General features: G+C 48.8%; 1 protein-coding gene across 6 annotated transcripts in view; it reads left to right on the forward strand.

The window, feature by feature from the left end:
• The first annotated feature begins 2,621 nt into the window (after positions 1-2,621).
• AK4 (adenylate kinase 4) overlaps positions 2,622-18,066 on the forward strand; it is a 50,220-nt gene continuing 34,775 nt past the window's right edge. The window contains exons 1-2 of one of the 6 annotated variants that reach the window (XM_075936168.2): positions 2,622-2,848; positions 3,331-3,512. In XM_075936168.2, the coding sequence (XP_075792283.1) occupies positions 3,368-3,512 (145 nt within the window). In that variant the 5' untranslated portion in view covers positions 2,622-2,848; positions 3,331-3,367. The other 5 variants (XM_075936167.2, XM_075936169.2, XM_089780455.1 and 2 more) reach the window with 5 other exon arrangements.

Raw genomic sequence — 18,066 nt, forward strand, 5'->3', positions numbered from 1 at the left:
CAAGGACAATTAATCCTTTACCACTTCTATTTTATTTAGTCTGCACTCTTGGTTTGTTCCACAGACCAGAACATCTCCCATTCCTAACCTTTGCCATGAAATCTCACATTCGACCTTGTTAGCTGGGTGATTCGCTTGTATTATTCCCCATCTAATTAGCATTCAGTGCTGTTGTAGTGTTTCTGTAGTTCTATTCTCCTTTTTATTGTTAGGTGACCTTTTAAATAAAGAGATCACATAAGCCAAGGATTCAGCAGTTTGTAGATTTCAATGCTTTCTGTTCCCTTTGCTCTGGAGATAGGCTCTTGGTGGGTAGATAGAAGCTTTAGTTTGGGCATCTTACCTGCTCTAGCTATGTGCTCTGAGAAATGGGCTCATGACAAGTGTGGGGATTTCAGGCCTATGTCACTTTTCCACCTGTAGGCCTCCAAGTCCTTTACAAAAGTAAGTGTTGTTTTCCCAAAGCCCCAGGTCACAGAGCAAGTCCGTGACAAAGCCAGGAATAGAAGCCAGATCCTGTGACTCCCAAGGAGGAGAGGACACTGAGAGAGCTAACAAGCTATGAACATTTTTAAAGTTGTGTTAGGATTTTTCCACACTTTTAACAACATTATTGGTGGCATTCATTAGAATTCCCTGATTTCTTGAACCTGCAAAATAAATCCTCATCGGTATATTTTTAAAATAAAAACTGGTGTGTGCACCTCTGTTTGTACAGGTAAGTGGCTTGACCCCCATGCAGAAAGTATACCAGATATGCCACCTAAGCATTGACCAGTGCACTACAAGACAGCAGTGGGAAGACTATTTGTGTTCTTGGGGTTATTGCGCTAACAATTCCTGTCTTTAGTGCCACGGGACTGGTGAAGATTGAGAGAGTGGAGAACCAGATGGTGGTTAGCCTGGCTTGAAGGAAGTTTACTACAGATATTTGTAAGAGTTCCACAATGTTGGGAACATTTCTGTGTGTGGACATGAAGCATGTTAGCAGATATTGTGGCATTATGCTAGTGCCTCAAACCAGAAATTCATCTGATGAGTCTGTTTTCATTGTCCAAGCAGGAGGGAGAATCAAAAAGCAGAAAAGGTGGAGAGGAGGGAAGGTTATATAGGTTAAACCTCCATGGTCCAGCACCCTTGGGACCTGACAATTCCCGAACCAGGGAATTTGCCAGATCAAGGGAGGTCAATGAGCCAGGGGCTCTTCCTTCCGTCTATCCTGCTGCTGCCAGGGACTCTGCTCTCCCCACAGCAGAGGGAGGCTCTGCTTTCTCCCCCTGTGGCTCTGCTGCCACCCATGGCTCAAAGCTCTCCCCACAGGCAGGGAGGAGGACTCTACTTTCCCCCCGCCTGGCTCCATTTTCCCATCACTTTATTCCTGTGAGTGCTCCCACGGGGTCACCCGGATGATGCTTGAATAGGAAACTCTGGATTATGGAGTCTCAACCCGTATTTAAAAATATCCTTCAGTTTTAATCATACAGTAATTAGTAACACTAGTAAAGTATTTGCTTTAAACAAACAAAAAAGTGTAATTATGGAACTTGTCCGTGTCCCTTTCCCTTTATAAGCAAGGAAATAGTTCTCCCAACTGAATGAGATCTGACAATACATTATAAATATTTTGTGTGCACGCGCACTAGCACTCTATACACACAGTAACCACAGTCTGCAAAATGACTTTTATAAGAGCTATATTCATTATAGCCCCTCCAGTAACAATGCCATACCAATATAGCATCTCTATAAGCTTTCAGTGATGAGTTACATGAATGAATCCCCTCTTTCAAGTTTTGTACTTTAAGAGACATTCCCTAATGGTGCCTAATATCTCATGGCCTGGAGCTGATAAAAATAATTTGATCAGGAATAAAATTATGTTATGAAGCAGTAATCATGAGAACATTTCCAGGTTTTAAGGCAAATGCATGATTCTGGGCCACTTACACAACATTATGGGAGTGGTAACCTTTAAAAACCATCCCTTACATTAAAGGCCAGCCTGATAAAAAGTAGGTGCTCCTTCAGATTCTTTCCCTGAGATGGTGCAGGCTAATGACTACCCTCCCCCCCCAGATCCCCAATTAACAGTTATTAAATTGGCAGCAGGTTTAAAATAAACAGAAGGAAGCATTTCTTCACACAATGCACAAGCAACCGGTGTAACTCATTGCGGGAGGTGGTGTGAAGAGCAAAAGTGGGTTCAAGAAAGAAACCGTAAATTCATGGAAGATAAATCCATCAAGGGCTATTAACCAGGATGGTCAAGCACATATCCCCATGTTCTGGGATCCCAAAGTCTCAGACTGCCAGAAGCTGAGACTGGACACCAGGAGCGGGTTCAATCAATAAATTGCTCGGTTCTCTTCATTCGCAAGGAAGCATCTGGCAGTGGCTGAAACACCAGGGGACGCTGAGCTCGGGGGAGCCTTGGCCATTCTTGGGGGGAAGGGGCAGCATACGGATCGCCCGCTACTACCAAGCTGTTCACACTGGGAGGGAAGCAGGCTGCCTGGGAGTTGTAGTCCTTGTGGGCGGTTCCTTTTGGGGGGGGAGGAGCGGGCGTGGTTGAGACGCGCCAATAGGACTACCACCCCCACTGCGCCCAGCCCTCTGGGGGCGGGGTTGGGAATGTGACAGCTTTTGCAACTGGCTTTCCTCTTCCTCGCAGCTGCGAGGGCTGGAGCTCGACGAGCTGTCGAACGCGAGCGGGGCGCTCCGAGCCAGGCAGCGAGCGCGCGCGGCTGCGCCCGCTCCCGGGACTTCCATTTGCAAAGGGACCAGCCGCAGCCGCCCCAGACACTTTCTCTTAAAGGCGCAGGCGGCGATGCAGGGTCAGTAGCGTGGGGTGAGGGGCCTTTTTAAACGCCATATTGCAGGAGTTCCCCCCCTCCCCCCTTTAAGAAAGAGTGAGTTGAGTCCCCCCTTCCCTTTGGAAATGCCGCGGGGGCAATCCGGGTAGGGGGACAAGGGGTGGGAAGGAGGCTCCCCCACCCTTTGCAAACAGTCCCCACATTGGCGGGGGTCGAGGGAACCCCGGGAGCTCAGATTCTGGGCGCTCGGAGGCGGCTGGGGAGAATTGCCCGCGTGCAAAGACACCTCCCCCCCCCCCCCGCCCAGTCCGCTTCCCGCACGAGTTGCAAGCGGCTTCGCTGTAACTTTGGGTCGCCCCTCGCTCCAGTGACCGCGCAGGGTGGGTACTATGAAGGGCCTGGCGGGTTCTGTGCCCCTGCCCGCTGGCCTTCCCGCCTCGGGCCGCTGGGCTCGGGAACCGGTCGGGCAGCTTGCCCCCTGCCCTGTAACTTGGCCGGGGTTGCTGTCGCTCCGCAGGGCTCAGCGGGGTGCTCTGATTGCGAGAGAGGCTGCGATGGCTTCCAAACTCCTGCGAGCCGTGGTGCTGGGTCCCCCCGGCTCTGGCAAAGGGACCGTGTGCCAGAGAATCGCCGAGAGCTTCGGGCTCCAGCATCTCTCCAGCGGGCACTTCCTACGGGAGAACATCAGGGCGAAGAGCGGTAAGTGGAAAGCGAGAGTGCCCCGCTGTGGGGAGATCGGCTGCTCGCTCAGGGGCGCCTACGTGTTTCCTTGCATGTAGGAGGCGCCCTGTGGGCAGAGGATCTGGGCTAGCAAGCTGCACGGCGAAATGGTTCTGGGATCAATCGGGGCAGATGAGCCTTAACCACTGCTTGTCCCGAGAGAGGAATTACACTGTGCAATCGAGCCCTTTGCTAAACGTTCATCAGCTCCCCGCTGGCTAGCAACAGGAGCTGAAGGAGCCAGGAAAGTGTGTGTCTGTATGTGTGTGTGTTATATTGGGTGTGAGGAGGCTGGTCAATCTTTAATCTAGTTAGCACACCGTCTTCTATGACATTATGGATCTCGTTTTCAAAAAACTTTCAAAAGTTCTTAGCTAATGAAAACTACAACAGCCGATGCATGACAGGAGCAAAAATGTGCCTGTGCACAATTTGGAAGGCACAGAGGGGTTACGTTTTTCCCACTCGTTTTTCCTGCACTAGCAGGTACAGCTACTTAAAGGGATGCTTTTCTTATCCGCGTTAAAAAGACAGGTATCCATGAGTACAATTAAAACAGAACTTTTAAAATTCACTGTGTACACGGCCTGATTTGTTTTAATTGTGTGAAACATGGTAACTTTCTGGTTCTCCTGTCTAAATCCCCACAATTAATTTTTCACTGAAAACTGTTTTTAAAAAAAACAAACAGTGATCCTTGCCTACATAGTAATTGTGGTTTGGAAGAAACCAGTATAAATAGCGTGGGTCCATTCATCCACAGTTAGCTGTGGTTTTGGAGTATGTTGCACTCTAACTTAATCAGAGTAACAATATTACAAAATGGGATATGGTGTAAATATTTGTGTGTGCTGTTAATTTGTGATACCCTAAATATTGTGTATCCTTAATTAACCATAGAATGGTAACTCCCTACTTGTGCAGTGTTAGAAATATCTGTGTTGGATTGTCTGTTTAGTTTTAAACACTAAAGCCTAAATCTCATCATCCACTCAATAGGTTCATATGGCAGTTAACCCAATGTGGTTCTGTTGCATGTGAGCAGGTTATGGCACAACTGTGAAGTGAAGTGTACTGCGGAGCTGTGCTGTACAAAAGGGCTCCATCTGTGACAACAGAGACTTCTCTGGCTCTTTTTTCAGGGTGGTGGGTAGCACACCGGCATGGCCATTAGCTATGACTGTTGTCACCTACTCCCCTATGTAGTGGGGTGAATGTGTGCATACTAGTAGAAAATCCTTGAGTGACATATGGACTGCTGGGCAACTCTTGGTCTGGGGGAGGATCTTTACAGTCCCATGACCCTCATAGTTCTCCCAGCTCTGGGCAAGGGAAAAAATTTGGGCTACTTAGAGCTAGGTATTATGAAACTGGCTCCGACTTTGTTGCTTCTGGAACTGGCCATATTTTCCTCTGATGTAGTAATGGTATACTGGCATCGCAACTTATAAAAGAAATACAGTAATTACTCGTTTAACACGTGCCCGCTTAACATGTTTTCGCAATAGCATGATTTTTTTTAAGGAATGTTTTTCGAATAACACAACCATCCCTGAAATAACACAAAAATAATCAAGTGGCAGACTACTTCGTGCAGCAGTATCAGTTGGTGAAAACAGTGGTAATATGCATGAGTGGATGAATACATGTGGTCACAGCACTCCTCTGCTCATTCACGTGTTTATCTTTGTGTTTTAACAAACTGTGGTGACTTGTGTTGCTAGATATTTTGTGTTGCTAGAGATCTAATGTTGACGTTGATGACCCAGCACCAACAAAAAAATTGACTTTGCCACCACTACCTGAAACGCAACCCCCACCTTTTCCATTATTTTTAATGGGAAAATTGACCCCGCATAGCACATTTTCCCTTAGGACGAACATTTTCAGAAACACATCTATAGTGTTAAATGAGGAATTACTGTAGTCCAATGTGAAACCTTTTATGTGCTAAGTTTCACCTTGGAGCCAGTGTTTATGGCCAAGTTGTAAACTTTTCAGAAATGGGCTTCATAATGATAACGCTAACTGACCAGGGGTTGAATTTCAGTAGTGTCTGTTTGGGGGAGTCCATTCCCCCTCACTGCTCACAAGCTAGAGGTTCATCTGTTTACTTATCACCCAGTATAGATTTTTCAGTGAAGATCCCAGAATCCATTTTCTTTGCATGTGTCAATTAGGGAAGTAATCATGTAGTCCAGCGGTGGAGAACCTCAGGCCTAGGGGCCAGATGTGGCCCTCAGTTTGCCTGGATCCAGTTCCTGAGGCTCCGCATTGGAGAACCAGTGCTGGCTCATTTGCAGCGCTGGAGCACACAAAATCTATTGGCCTGCATCACACTAGGCTCTGGTGTGCGAGGGGAATGTGGGGAATGTCTTTCTCCCTCTGCCAGGGACTTCTCACTTGTGTGCAGCCCCTGACTGATTTTTTTTTTTCCGTGGGTCAGTAGCCCCCAACCCAAAAATGGTTCCCTATACTTGGTGTAGTCTATTAATTGATTAGCAAAAGCTTGGCAGTTAATGCTGTCAACTACGTGCATTTCCCCACCCTCTATCCCCTCTGTCAATAGATTTTTTTAGAGGGCTAGCCAGCAGCCCGGCTCAGTCCTTGCTCAAACTGAATCCTGGAGCTACCCTCACAGTGGCTCTGCATTTACAGCATATTAGGTGCGGCTTGCACAGGGTCCGGGAGCTACCCGGTGTGGGAGTAGGTCCCAGACCCAGCGTGAGCTGGGACTGATCTGGGCTGCCTCCCTGCCCAGCTCCTAATACACTATAAATGCAGAGCTGCAGCAGGAATAAGTCCCGGGCCCTGCGTGAGCCTGGACTGAGTGCTTTAACTGTTTTCCCTTATTGACTAGTCTTGTAGTCAATAAAAATTCTACTGATTACACGATTAGCAAATTACCGACTTCTTAATATCCCTAGTATCAATATTAACTCTCCACCTTCAGGCATGAAGGTGAGTAATTATGTAAATGCTCCTCAAATTAGCCATAGCACTCTCTTATTCCCCTCCTTTTCTCTCGCTTACTTCCTGCTGTCTCTACACTAGAATAGGTTTTCTGATATTTCTGTGGGCAAACCCCCTTAGCACTAACACTGCTTATATTGGCAAAAATGCTTTTGTTGATATGGCTTACTTGTACTGGCTTTCTGAGCATAATTAGCTGTACTGGCATAAGCATCTTCATGCAGTTGTAATTCCATCTGCACTAGGGCTTTGGTGGTATAGAAATGCTGCAGAAAACACTGCAAAACTGAAATTGAAAAACTTTTCTACTTTTGACCCTGCCTAGAGCTGTGTCTACACTGGAAAGGTTTGGCAATGAAAGTGTTGTTGACATGTGTAAGTCTCCGAAACTGAAAACTTTTCAAACTTGTTTTTCTACCACCCATTGTCGATATTTCATGGTCACATTGTTAGCTCCACTGTCGACAGAAAGTGCAAAGTACTGTGGGTAAGCATTCCACAGTGCCTGGCATCACCTTCAGTCACTAAGCACTGTGGGAATGCACAACGTAGCGCTAGGCATTTTGGGAACATGAAAAATGTCCCATCAACCACCTCTTTGCTTCCCAGCCACCCCCGGGCTTTCGGCTTGCCTTCACGCCACTTGAATGACAGTCCTTGCTGTGAACTCCAGCATCTGCTGTGAGAAATCATGGATCCCATGTGGTGTTCAATGTGCTTCGGACATGACCCATTGCAGGAAAGCTACATATACAGTCAACAGCAGAGGCTGAAGATTCAGATGTGGACGACAATGTAAGTGACAGGGACAGCACCAAATTCGCATTGTATTGGGCTGTTACAGATTGGCTCTGCGCAGCACTAGGGATGTTAAAATTTCTATTAATAATTGAATAGTTGATAAGGACTATTCGATTAATCAATAAGGACTAGTGTGGTCTGTCTTTGAAATGTACAAGACCCACTACATTTCAAAGACTGAAATGCCACGTGGGGTCAGTGGTGGACTCCTCGCTGGCCCCGGGCTCCACGTGATGTTCCAACTTTGAAATGTACAAGAGTCCCTGCTGGGGCTCTTGTACATTTCAAAGCAGCAGTGCTGAGTGGAACCTGGGACCTGCCACTTTTGAAATGCTGCGTTAGACTTTGGAAGCCTAACAGTTCAGATACCTGCCAGTAAAGAACCTGTAGTGCAAGGAGGTGGAGCTCAGCAGGAGCTATCCTGTGTTTTGAGGTATCTATAGGAAAAAAAACAGACTGTTTTTAATATCTGTTATGTTTACTGGCCACTCTGTTAGGACTTTTGATCTTAGTCATTTTTGAGGCCTTCATATCATCAATTGACCAATAAAGATCAGATCCCGCAAAGTGGTGATAACAAAAGCTGGGAGTGAAAAGCATCTGTATAGAAGATGACATTTTACAACAGCAAGGAGCTGAGGCAGTGGGGACATAGACTCTGCAGTGACAGGATCCTTAAAACTCAAATTTAACTTTCTGCCAAAAGGCTGTGTGTTCCTGAATTTTTCTAGTTTGTATGAGTTAAATGTCCTCCAAGGGAGTGGCTTGTCTATGGCTCTTGCTTTAATTGCATCATTCACATCACTGCTTCTGCTTTTCTGATATGTCTGGCTATGCATGAATTCTCTTTAAAATGGTATCTGTCGTTAAAGGTTAACAAGCTTAACGAAAGCAGAATGAATGAACATGTTTCTGTCAGCTATCTCTGTACAGATGCTGGGTTAAGTATGGGTTCTGTGTCATAAATACAGATTACAAAGCTGCTGTTTCTTTTAAACCGTTCTGAATGAACAGTCAATTAGCAGCATACTCCAACTTGTCCTGTTATTCTGTTGTTTATGTTGGAGAACAATAAATCTTGACATAAAAGAGAGGTCTGAGTCATCCAGTTTGAGGCAATTTAGTAAGATTCCATTCCAGAGCTCACAGACAAGGTTTATACCTGCTCTTCAGGTTTAGGACCCATCTCTAATTAGGGTGGGGGAAAATACACTGAAATAGTTACTAATCTCTTGAGCCATCCACCCTCAAGTACAGGCTTCTGAACCCTTCATCAGTTAGGCACAGGTTTTTAGCTCAGGTTACTTAGCCCTTTCTCTTTCTATGCTTACTCCTTTCTACATTCCGGTGATGCAGATAGTGACGTGCCTTGAAACAGCTGTGATTAGAGTAGTAGTTCTTTATTCTCAATTCTATCCACTGGCACGCTTCCCTTCTGATGATGGAAGAAAGGCATTAGAAAGAAAGAAAAAAGAAGCCATAGCCAAAACTCATAGTCTAGAGGTCAACTTCATCTCTGTTTAACTGGGTAAACCAATGTAGGGATTTAAAACACAAACTTGAAGCAGGTTGGAGTCAATGTCTGACTTTGACCCATTTAGGGTGGGAACTTTGAGCTGCAAGCTCTCTGGCATCTAGACAAGTCTAGCTCCAGACTCAGAGGCGTAGTGAAGGAGTGCGGGGGGGGGGGGGTAATTGCTCCCGGGTGCCATGCTAGGGGGGTGCTGAGCGCATGCTGCGCAGGTTCATCTGGCATGGGCGGCGAGTTCTATGGCCATGCCCCTCCTTCCCCCTGCCCCGGCTCCGGGCCGTCTCTGCCGTGCACAGTGTTCAATCGGCTCCCACTTGCCTGTGCATGCTGCGCATGGCAGGGACAATCCGAGGCTGGGGCTGGGGCAGGGACGGCCATAGAACTCAACGCCCATGCCAGCGTTCAGTCAGCTCCCCCTTGCCTGCACACACTGCGCAGCATTTGCAGGTGACCGGGGAGATGCCTGGGCGTGACGTGACATCCCGGCCCAGGACTTTAAAAGTGGTCAGTGCCACGTGGTGCGGGTCTAGCTTCTGGTTCGGAGTCCGGGAATTTTTGAGGCCTGAGCACAGACTCCGGCCCCGCAAGTGGAAGGCAGAAGGTAAGGGAAGGGGAAAACTAGGGGAAGGGGTGGGAGAGGAAGGGGCTTGTGTGGAGGGGAGGGGAGGGAAGGAGAGGAGCTTGTGCGGAGGTGGAGGGGAGAGGAAAGATACAAATGCCAGGGGGCCACGTGCAGACATTGAGGAAAAGGGCAGGAGGGGAGGTGTTAGTGGGAGGGGGGACAGGGTGATGCTGCGAGAGGAGAGGGTAAGGGCATTAGGGTCTGGAGTGGGGAGGGGGAGGTGCTGGGAGAAGGCTTGAAAGAAGGGGTGGGCATGAGAAAGGTGGGGATGGAGCAAGTCGTGTGAGGGCACAGAGGGGCATGAGGGGAATGGGGGCAGAGAGTAGTGAGAGGGTGGGTATCAGGGAAAAAGAGGTCAAAGGGGGCAGGGGCAGTGAGGGAAGGGGGAGGCACCAGGAGGGTGCAGGGCTAAGAGAAGGTGCATGTGCCAGGGGATTCTGGGGTGAAGCAGAAGGGCGAGTGGGAGCCCAAACAAAAAAGTAGTTAATGTAATGATCTTCTGTTGATATGTGTTTTAGGAGTTAAATTCTTGGACTGTCATTGCTCATGAAAAGTGCTGTCACATGGGTAGAAATCGGGTAAATATTTCACTTTATTAATATCAGCAGAGCTGATTTAAATGGGGTCTGTGTGTTGTGTAGTCTTGCCTTAATCTTTGTATTCATGTCTGTCCATGTGAGAGAAACTATTTGTATATATTTGCTTGCATATGAAACCAAGAATTTGCTTGCATATGCAACCACACCTAAGTTGAGGCCCTCAGCATGTTCTGTACGTATCAGTGTGGCCCCTGGGGCTTCCAAAGTTGAGTTGCCCTAGCTCATCCTCGACAGGTGTCTGTCTAACCTGGTCTTAAATATCTCCAGTGATGGAGATTCTGCAGTCTCCCTAGGCAAATCATTCCAGTGTTTAACCACCCTGACAGGCAGGAAGTTTTTTTCCTAATGTCCAACCTAAACCACCCTTGCTGCAATTTAAGCCCATTGCTTCTCATCCTAACCTCAGAGGCCAAGGAGAACAATTTTTCTTCCTCCTCCTTATGATACTCTTTTTGATACTTGAAAGCTGCTCTCATGTCCCTTTTCGGTCTTCTCTTTTCCAAGGTAAACAAAGCCAATTCCTTCAGCCTTGCCTCATAGCTCATGTTCTCTAGACCTTTCATCATTTGTGTTGATCTTCTCTGGACTATCTTCAGTTTCTCCATGTTTCCTGAAATGTGGCGCCCAGAACTGAACATGATACTCCAGCTGGGGTCTAATGTAAATGGCTCATTCCCTGCTTACGGGACTTGAGACTGGGCAGGTTAATTTCCAGTCCTCCTGTTTATTCTTTTCCTAAGCCAGGAGGGCACAGTAGTTCTGACGGGGGCTCTGCAGGAAGGCAGCCCCCACTGCTCCCTGCCTGAAACCTTGTGCAGGTGTTAAACAGCTGTCCAGCCCACCCTACAGGTGACTGCATTTCAGCGTGCCTGAAGCAGCACAGCACCAGCAATGGACAGGAGAATGGCTCCCAGGCATGGCTTGCTCATGATTGCTTCAGTCCCATTGGATGGGCTCAGCCTCTTTTTTTCGCCTCCCCCGCTTTGCAATGGGGCTGTAGACTCTGGGGGAGAGGGGTGGAGGCAGGCAGAGGTGTCTCCCTGCAGCAGATGTAGACACGTCTCTGTATTAATCATTCTCTCATTTAAGTTTTTAGCTTTTTAGTGAGTCCTTTTACATGGAAACTTTGTATGACGTCTTGGTAGAATAGTCCCTAGGACAAGTGAGGCAGAGACTGTCCCTGTGGGGTGAATGAGGCGGGACTGTACAAGGCGGAAGGTGAGCACCTCTGGGCAGTTGCAAAGATTGGAGAAGGGATGGAAGCCAGACCGAAGATCAATGAGCCCTCGGAAATGGGCCCATGGAAAGGAGACTGGACCTGTGGATGCTTTGGGGGTCAGCAGCAAGGGCCTGCTTTGGGAAGAGAATGTGGCAGCATTGAGACACCACCCAGAAGCCAGCGCCACAGACACTAATTGCAGATTCATGGGACGGCTCTCACAGATCTTGCACATGCATAAGATGATAGATCTGCAGGAGGGGGGCAGTGGCGTAGCGAGGGGACCGGAGGGGTCAGTTGTCCCTGGGATCACCATACTCCAATTTAATCCCATTCTGTTCCCCCTGTTATCCCTTCAGCTCACGGGCTCCTACTCCATCTGCCGCCGGCTGCTGGAGTCTCCTCCCTGCCTCTCTGCTCCGAGTCCAACCCTGCTCCAAACCCGATCCTCCTCCTTCTCCACTGGAGGGTTAGTGTGGGAGCACTAACTGTAGTGAGTGGGGAAAGATGCAGTACAAGTTCCCCCTCAGCTGTGCACCAGGTTTGGGGCCGTGCCACATGGTGGCGGGGGAGGGGAGAGTGCAAATTTTTCCTTTGCCCCCGGACGCATAACACCCTTGCTATGCCTCTGCTAGATGCTCCTCTAGAAGACACTGAAAGCAGTTAGCTGACGGTGTTTTGTCCTGTGTGACACACATTGGTTTCAGCTCAGTATCTAATAAGTGTAGGTATCTGCTTTACAAGCCCCTGATTCATGGTCTCATCAGAGGTTTGAATGAGCATGGATCCCAAAGTACTGTCTTGCATCTAGGGATGATTATAATCCTAGTGCTGAGTCATACTGGCATGACTGGTCAGAGGAAACCTTGCACTACTGCTGCCCATTCTTCATTTAGTGGATTGAAAAAGAGAATTTAATCCCCCAGGGAAGTTTGTACCTCTCATTTGTTTTGCTCTTTACAAACAACCCTTTGTTTGTAACCATCTGCTAATGCCTATCTGGCTCTTTTTTAATCTCCTCATAATTAACTGTACCTGTTCCGTGCTTGGATCCTGATGGACTATTGAAACTTCAGACAAATTAACCAGGGAAGTGAAATCAGGTGACTTGCCATATCCTTTCTATTATTTAGGTAGCTAACAGCTTGATAATAAGGGCTGCCACACAAAGCAGAGATTGGCATGCATCCCTTCAGAAGAGTATCTCTCTGCCAATCTATTGTGATGATAGTTTTGTGCAGAGTGAGCAGAAATGTAAATCTGTTTACATTAATGTAAATCAGGAGTGGGGGACAGTGGCTCAGAGACCACGTGTTAAAATCTACCACCATACTGAGTAGAAGTTTGGGATGATTTTTTCCTGTCTCTTACGGAGATTGTGTTCTGCTCTGGACACTTATGGATGATCTCTTACAGTCGTGAGTTATTCTTCTTCCCTACAGAAGATAGGGCCAGGTGTAGATGAAACTGGCAACATATAAGGAAGCCACCCTGACAGCCACAAGTCTTGAGGTCAGAGAATGGAATCTGGTAGCTTTGTTCTAGCATTGCAAGTGTTGCAATGCCTAGACTCCTAAGCATTAAGGCCAGAAGGGACCATCATGATCATCTACCCTGCCTCTGGCACGTTGCAGGTCACAGAACCTTTCCTACCCATTTCTGTAATAGACACACAACCTCTGGCTGAGTTACTCAAGTCTTTAAATCAGTAAGGATCAACTTAGGATAATTAGGAGGCGCATAAGTGGCCTCCTTCATTTCATTGGGCCCAAGATGGTTTGCTAGGGTAGCGTAGTTTAACTACGCATTCTTACCTAGAGTTTTCAGTGTATGCTGATTCAGCTGTAGCAGTGCTTTGATTGGATGCAGAGGGAACACACAACTCTCACAGTTAATGTGTGCAATCACGACACACCTCACTTCACGTGCCCTTGGTTTACATATGTGTCACTAATAATGTCAGTTGGAAAAAATCTATATGGACAGAAACCAGCAGAGTCTGGCAACCTTGCGTGTGGGCTACTAATGTAACTTTAACTTGTAGCAAGGACACCCAGGCTGGGGCACAGGCATTCCTTGATCTGTGTCATTTTAAAATATATGAATCGATACAATATTGTACATGAGTCCAAATCACCATCCGGGAAGATGTCAAACAAATACCTTTATTCTGAGGATCTCTGGCTCAGGGATGAAGAGGATGTGAATTATGTTTGGTTTGGTGTCAGCTTGATGTTGGTTTGGGTCAGGTCCCACCACTGTGTGTGTGTGTTTGTGTTTAAACTGGCATTAAAACACAAACCAACAGTATCCAAGCTCTGTGACATGCCCAGTTCTGTATCCCAGCACCAAAGACAGCACAAAGGCAGAAATATGAGCTAGAGCAGGGGTCAGCAACCTTTCTGAAGTGGTGTGCCAAGATTTAACCCTCCTGCTCTAAGCCGTGCCATTCTCCTTGGAGGGTCTCTCTCCACCGTGTGCCCCGTGGACCACCCGGCTCAATGCAAACCTTTCTGGGAACTGCCAGTTGCTAATGGAAACTCACTGTTAATTACATAATTGCACCTGAGCCATTTTGTTAGTGCTGCAGCTGGGGAGAACGGTTTAATTTAAATTATTAAATAGATTAAGCATTTTAACTTTCTCATGTTAGTTCATCAAACTTCATTTTAAATAAAGTAAAACATTATGTCCAACACTAAAGGTTTCAATGTTTCCTTTATTTATGGCAAGGATGGGGAATCTTTTTTTGGGCTGGGGACCACTGACCCACAGAGAAATCAGTTGGGGACCACACAAGTGAGAAGAAAAATCTCCTCTAACCCCCCCCCCTCCCCAACGCTCATTGATGTGGCCCCCAACTGAGACACCTCACTCCTCTGGCAGTCCAGCCCCCACGGGGTGAGGGGATGGGAAAGGGAGGACTGAGGTTCAGGGCTTCCCATAGGCCAGATTTACTTTTCTGGGGTTCCAGAGTTAGTGGATTTTGTGGACCCCCTTAGGTGCTGGGATGAGAACAAAATGAGGGGCTCAATGTGCGGGATGGACTGCCAGTGAGTGGAATAGGGATGCAGGATGGGCTGAGGAGGGCAAGGTCTAGAAGGGAGTTTGGTGGCAGGAAGGGGTGTGGGGTGGGGTTAATGAGAGAGAGTTTGGTGGTGGAAGGGGGTCAGAGGGAGTTTGGGGGAGTGACACAGAAAAGGTGAGAGGGTGAGAATGCAGCAAAATAGCTAGTTGGGGAGGGAGGCAAAGAAGTGGGGAGTAAAGGAAAGTGCAGCTTCTGCAAAGTAAAATTGTATCCCCCTCACATCTTCCCTCTGCTCCAGCCTCACTCCCTTCAGCTCCAGGATCCCCTGCAGCCTGATCCCCTGCATCGCTCTCTACCCCCTCCCATCCTGCCCCCACATCCCTGTGCCCCCAGAGAGTCTCTTAGGGTTGCCAGATACTTTAAAAAAATACCGAACATGGGTGGGGAAAAAATTGGTTGAACAAAAAAAATAACCCTCTGCTTCCCCCCACCCCCAGACGTGGTAGGGGAAGAATGTCCCCACCGGCCTTCCATCCAGACAGAGGCAGTGAAAACCGGACACCTGGCAACCCTAGAGTCTCTTCCCTTCCTAGACCAGCCCTTTGCCTGCAGGCTGCGGCTCTTGGGCTGGGGTAGGCAGATCCTGGGGCTTCCCAGGGCTGGGGAAGGGGTTCCTTGGCCCTGCACACAGACCATGGGGAGCAGCACGTCACCCCACGTGTGCTGGCCGCCCAGCCCCAGCTCTGTAGAGCACGCCCTCCCAAAGCAGGAAGCCTGAAACGCGGGAGGGAGGGTTAACCCCTTAGCTCCTGGAAGCTGCATGCCCAGGGTGGGCAGGGGTAGCCTAGGGACGTGCGTGTGTGCCTCTTTCTCCCCCTACCTCCAGCAAGAAGCTGGAGCTAGTGTTCCAGCCTGCAGCTGCACAGCTGAGGCTGGAGCCACAACATGAGCTCACAGCTGCATGGGAGGGGAAAGGTAGGGCTGAGCTCCTGCCCTATGTGCTATGGGAAATTGGTTCGCATGCTGGGGGTTGCCTGGGTTGGGGCAAGGTTGGCCGAGGTTGATGTGTACTTAGCACAGGACCTGGAGGGGACGATGGGCTCTGTACCTCCTTTCTTTTCCTGATCCCCGAGTGTCATAGGACTCTTATTTAGGGAGCCAGGAACTGCAACTCGTAAGAGCAGCCAAAGTAGGAACATTAGACATACACAGAACTTTGTGCAGTGTTGGCTGGGCTTTGGCTGTTTTACCCCAACCCTCTCTCATCTTCCCTTACAGTTTCTTCATTTCGACTTCCCTCCACACCTGCCCCTCTTACCTTCTGCCCTGTCCCCATACACGAGTGGTGGGCAACCTGTGGCCCATTGGGGTTCTTTCTATGTGTGGCCCATGAGGCATTTTGTTTACTGCTGCTCATGTGCAGGGTTGCTAGATACTGCTAGTTTCTGTCTGTGTTGTTTTTTTTCCTCCTGATATTATTAAAGTGACATGCATGTAAAGCAAGGGCACGGGAAGTGAGCTACATGCTCATTGCACACAGCACTGACTGTGGGAGCTGTGTGCTCCCTCTGCATACAATCAAAGCGCTGCTACGGTTCACTCGGCACACCCCACACATTCTAGGTGTGCAAGTGCACTTAGCAAAACTGCCCTATCCAAGGAGACAGTCGTGGTTATGACAGTCTTGCAGCCCACTGTGATGAAGGTGGGTCACTCGTGCAGCCTGCTCACGAGTCTAGGTTGCCCATTGCTGCCATACACTCTTCCCTTTAATGTTCCTGCTCCCTTTGCTTTTCTTTCCATTTAGTGTATCCATCCTCCACACTAACCACACCCAAAAAGAAATAACTGTGGTACTAACCATGACATTTCCTGCCATTGCATGGTTAACTGTGTTTGTGTGTGCTACCCCTTCTCCCAGAGCAGTATCTCTCTGTTTGAACAGTAATATCTTTGCAGTAGGAGCTACCTGCTCCTCTGCTGATACAGTGCCAAGCACAGTTGGGCCCCATTCTTCATTGGTCCTTAGGCACTGCTTCAATAAACATGACCGAGATTGCTTAGCAGATCGGCTGTGCGGTGCTTTCTAGAGGTTAAGAACACACAAGTCTGTGCTTTCCTGTAAGACCCTTAGAGTAGATTACTTTAGGTGTCTTCAAAATCCTAAGCACAATTTCTGGCCTCAACAAGCTGGGGCCATGATTGTTGTATCATGTTAATACACAGTTAACTGTTGCTAGTGTTGACCTAACTGTCTTTTCTTCATTTAATGTTAGATAATTTAGATGATGTATAAACAAGAAATCTTGTAAAAGGCTACTTTGTACAGGGGAAAGCAAAAGGGTTGGGTTTTGTTGTTTTTGTTTGAGAAATATGGCTAAGGGAAGATGGCTGAAGGATTGTTGAAAAATAAAGCCTCTTCCCATTTGGCTTTTCCTTAGGGACATGTGTGCTGTGTGTGTGTAATTTTTTTTATTCATGCCAGTTTCCCAGCAGCTGGGCACTCCAGAACTTTGCAGCAGCTGTGCTGTGAAGATCGCACATGCTCAGAGTCCATGTGTTTGGAAATACATTTGCTGTCATCCAATACAGCACTAACTTCCTCAATCTCTTGACTTGTTTTTATTTAAACACCAGCAGCCTTGGCTGAAAACTCAAGATCTAATGGCAAGAAGTGTAACAAACCTGTAATCACAGGCATGGCTTTGACAAGTGTAGGATCTGGGTGGGGTAGTGGTGGCTTGTGAATGGAGGAGGGAGCTGGGGAGGTGACATGGAGAGCAGAATGTGAATTTGTATGCGCTGCTTAGGTTTTGTTAATTCTCATAATAATGGACCATTCTCCAGGCAGATTAGCATGGTCAGGGACACCAGCATCATGCCACTGCTCTCTGCCCCTTCCCTTTTGAGGCAATCGGAGCTATGTTATAAGAACTCTTGGCTTCTTTAGTGTGGCTGAAAAGGCCCAGATGAAATGTATCCTAGAATATTAAAGGAGCTGATAGAGGAGGTACAGGCAGTCCCCAGGTTACGCGGATCCGACTTATGTCGGAGCCGTACTTACGAACGGGGCTTTTCTCGCCCCAGAGGACGCGGGCGGGGGGACCACCCAGAAGCGCCGAGGTCTCGCCGCCTGCGTCCTCCGGGGCGAGAAAAGCTGCTCCGCGTCTCCCTGGTCTGCTGGGGGGGGGCGGGCAGCAGACTAGGGAGACGTGGAGCAAAGCTGCGGGGGGACCGCGGCGTGTCCGGGCAGTCCCCCCCACCCGGGTCCTCCGCGGCATTGCTCCGTGTCTCCCTGGTCTGCTGGGCGGGGCGGGGGGAGGACAGCAGACCAGGGAGACAGGGAGGACCCGGGCGGCAGGACCGCGGCGCGTCTCAGTCCCGCCGCCTGCGTCTCCCTGGTCTGCTGGGGGTGGGGCGGGGGCGCAGCTACTGCGCCACCCCTCCCTCCAGCAGACCAGGCTTTTCTCGGGGACGCCTGTGGTAGAGCAGCTGGGGCGCTGCCGGTTGGTTCTGCAGCGCCGCACCTCAGTGCTGCGGGGACAAACCCAGCAGCACCCCAGCTGCTCTGCCCCAGGCGTCCTGATTCAGCCGCTGCTGGTCAGTTTGAGCAGCAGCTGAATCAGGACGCCTGGGGCAGAGCAACTTGGGTGCTGCTGGGTTGGTCCAGTAGCGCCGAGGAGCGGCGCTACTGGAGCAACCCAGCAGCACCCTAGCTGCTCTGCCCCAGCCGTCCCCAAGTCAGCCGCTGCTGAAACTG

This window comes from Pelodiscus sinensis, chromosome 9 (genome assembly GCF_052426305.1).
Source record: "Pelodiscus sinensis isolate ZL-2025 chromosome 9, ASM5242630v1, whole genome shotgun sequence".
In the NCBI taxonomy this organism is placed as follows: domain Eukaryota; kingdom Metazoa; phylum Chordata; order Testudines; family Trionychidae; genus Pelodiscus; species Pelodiscus sinensis.